Below are 1,975 nucleotides of genomic sequence, written 5' to 3'. Positions count from 1 at the left end.
GCCACAGTTGAAAGCGCTGGGCTTCCCCGAGGCCCTGGTGATCCAGGCCTACTTTGCCTGCGAGAAGAACGAGAACTTGGCGGCCAACTTTCTCCTCAACCAGGGACTGGAAGATGACTGAGCAGCGCTGCCTTCCTGCTCCTCCCTCCCACCCTTCCCCTCTTCAGCTCAGCATAAAAAGACTGCTCCCCCAATTTTACTGTACAGCTACCAACCTCAGCTCAACCCGAGAGGAGAGGAGGGGAGAGGGCAGAGCCGGCGGGGAGGGGAGGGGGGGGGGGGGGGGGGTGATGATGGGGTGTGTTAGTTAATGGTGGGGGTTACACTTAAAAGTACACAAAGTGGAGGTTGTGTGCAGTAAGGGCAGACTCAGATTATTGGAGGTTGGGGTGAAAAGGTGTGGAGGAGTGATAAAATCCACGTGAATTCCAATGGAATGTGTTGGGTTTGTCTAGGGGACATCTATAATTTGATTTTAGACGCGCTTTGTGACATTAGGGGGGGAGGGAGGGGGGTTGCGACAAGTGTGTGTGTGTGTGTGTCTGTGTGTGTGTGCGTGTCTGTGTGTGTGTGCGTGTCTGTGTGTGTGCGCGTGTCTGTGTGTGTGTGTGTCTGTCTGTGCAGGTGGGTGCGATACAGTTAAGCTGAAAAAAAGTAATCAATTTGCATTCTCTTAAGTTTGTTAATGCTGTAGCTGGATTGTATGGAAGCTCCTCACTGCACTTCGACATTATCAGTGTGTGTAACTGCTTGTATGTACCTCTGTAAGCCTCATGTACGTACGTCCAAGAATGATATTGGCAGAGATAGACTGGACCGTGCTGCCCTTTGTGTGTGTCTGACATGATGTTGCTGGGGTCTGTTTGGGGGGGGGAGGAATGGGAACTAAACTGACAAATAAGGATCTGGTTTGGTATTCTGTTCACTTTGTACCTCTCATTCAATTCAATTTTATTTATAGAGCGCCAAATCACAACAGTTATCCCATTGCGCTTTCCATAAAGAGCAGGTCTAGACCGTACTCTGTAATGTTATTTACAGAAACCCAACAGTTCCCACCAAGACCAAGCACTAGGCAACAGAGGCAAGGAAAAACTTCCTTTTAAAGAGGCAGAAACCTCGAGCAGAACCATGGCTCAGGGTGGGCGGTCATCTACCTCGACCGGTCGGGGGTGAGAGACAGAGACAGACAGAAGAGACGTGGAGATTTGTAGCAGAGGTTGTCGAGCAGGAACATGGAGGCAGCAGGTGACTCCAACCACAGATCCAGACTCCACAGCTCCAGAACCACCTGCAGGAAGTGATAGGAGGAGAGAGGAGAAGACTCCGGGAAAGGGAAGAAGTCGAGTTAGTAACATGCATCTCACCTGTCCTCCATGGTAGCTGCACCGATCAGCCAGTCAGATTCCTTCAAATGTGGAACTATTTAGTCTATGCTAATAACTTTTGGTACTTGTTATCACTACATATATAAAGCAACTTAATATTAGATTCTCCAAGATTCTTATAATGTATTTTTAAAGGTCTTTAGCTATTATGATTTTAAAAAAGCAGCACTAGAGGGAGAAACCCGAGCAGACACCGGGCACTAAGGTAAAGTTAGTTTTACAGTCACATTTAGTCAAATTCGTCAATTTTAGTTGTTTGTAGATTGATCCACACATATAGAAAGTGTTTGTATATTTTCCCTGGTTTACCAAAAGAGATATTTGATCAGAACTGTTAAGTGTGCCAGGATTTGATCCACAGTATGTGGGCAGACATTTCACATGTTAACCAAAATGAATAAATACCCACACACACATTCTTATTTGTTATATGCAAATGTCTTTGCAGATAAATCTGTACTGCTTGGGGGTTGAGTGATCGAGTCATCAGGACCATGCATTCTCGGGTCACAAAAGAAACTACTTCGTCTAGTTCTATCGTTACTGCCATCATACATTACACTAGGACCGCTAGAAAAACACTTTTT

General features: G+C 46.2%; 1 protein-coding gene across 1 annotated transcript in view; it reads left to right on the top strand.

Moving 5' to 3' along the window:
* rad23aa (RAD23 homolog A, nucleotide excision repair protein a) overlaps positions 1-821 on the top strand; it is a 12,085-nt gene extending 11,264 nt beyond the window's left edge. Inside the window, exon 9 of the mRNA XM_032537812.1 lies at positions 8-821. Within this exon, the coding sequence (XP_032393703.1) occupies positions 8-121 (114 nt within the window). The 3' untranslated portion in view covers positions 122-821. The remainder of the gene's footprint in view (positions 1-7) is intronic.
* Positions 822-1,975: the final 1,154 nt, after the last annotated feature.

The sequence above is a fragment of the Etheostoma spectabile genome, chromosome 15 (genome assembly GCF_008692095.1).
Source record: "Etheostoma spectabile isolate EspeVRDwgs_2016 chromosome 15, UIUC_Espe_1.0, whole genome shotgun sequence".
Taxonomy (NCBI): Eukaryota; Metazoa; Chordata; class Actinopteri; order Perciformes; family Percidae; genus Etheostoma; species Etheostoma spectabile.
The sequence above is the reverse complement of the archived record's forward strand: the minus strand, read 5'-3'. Positions and strand labels throughout refer to the sequence as shown.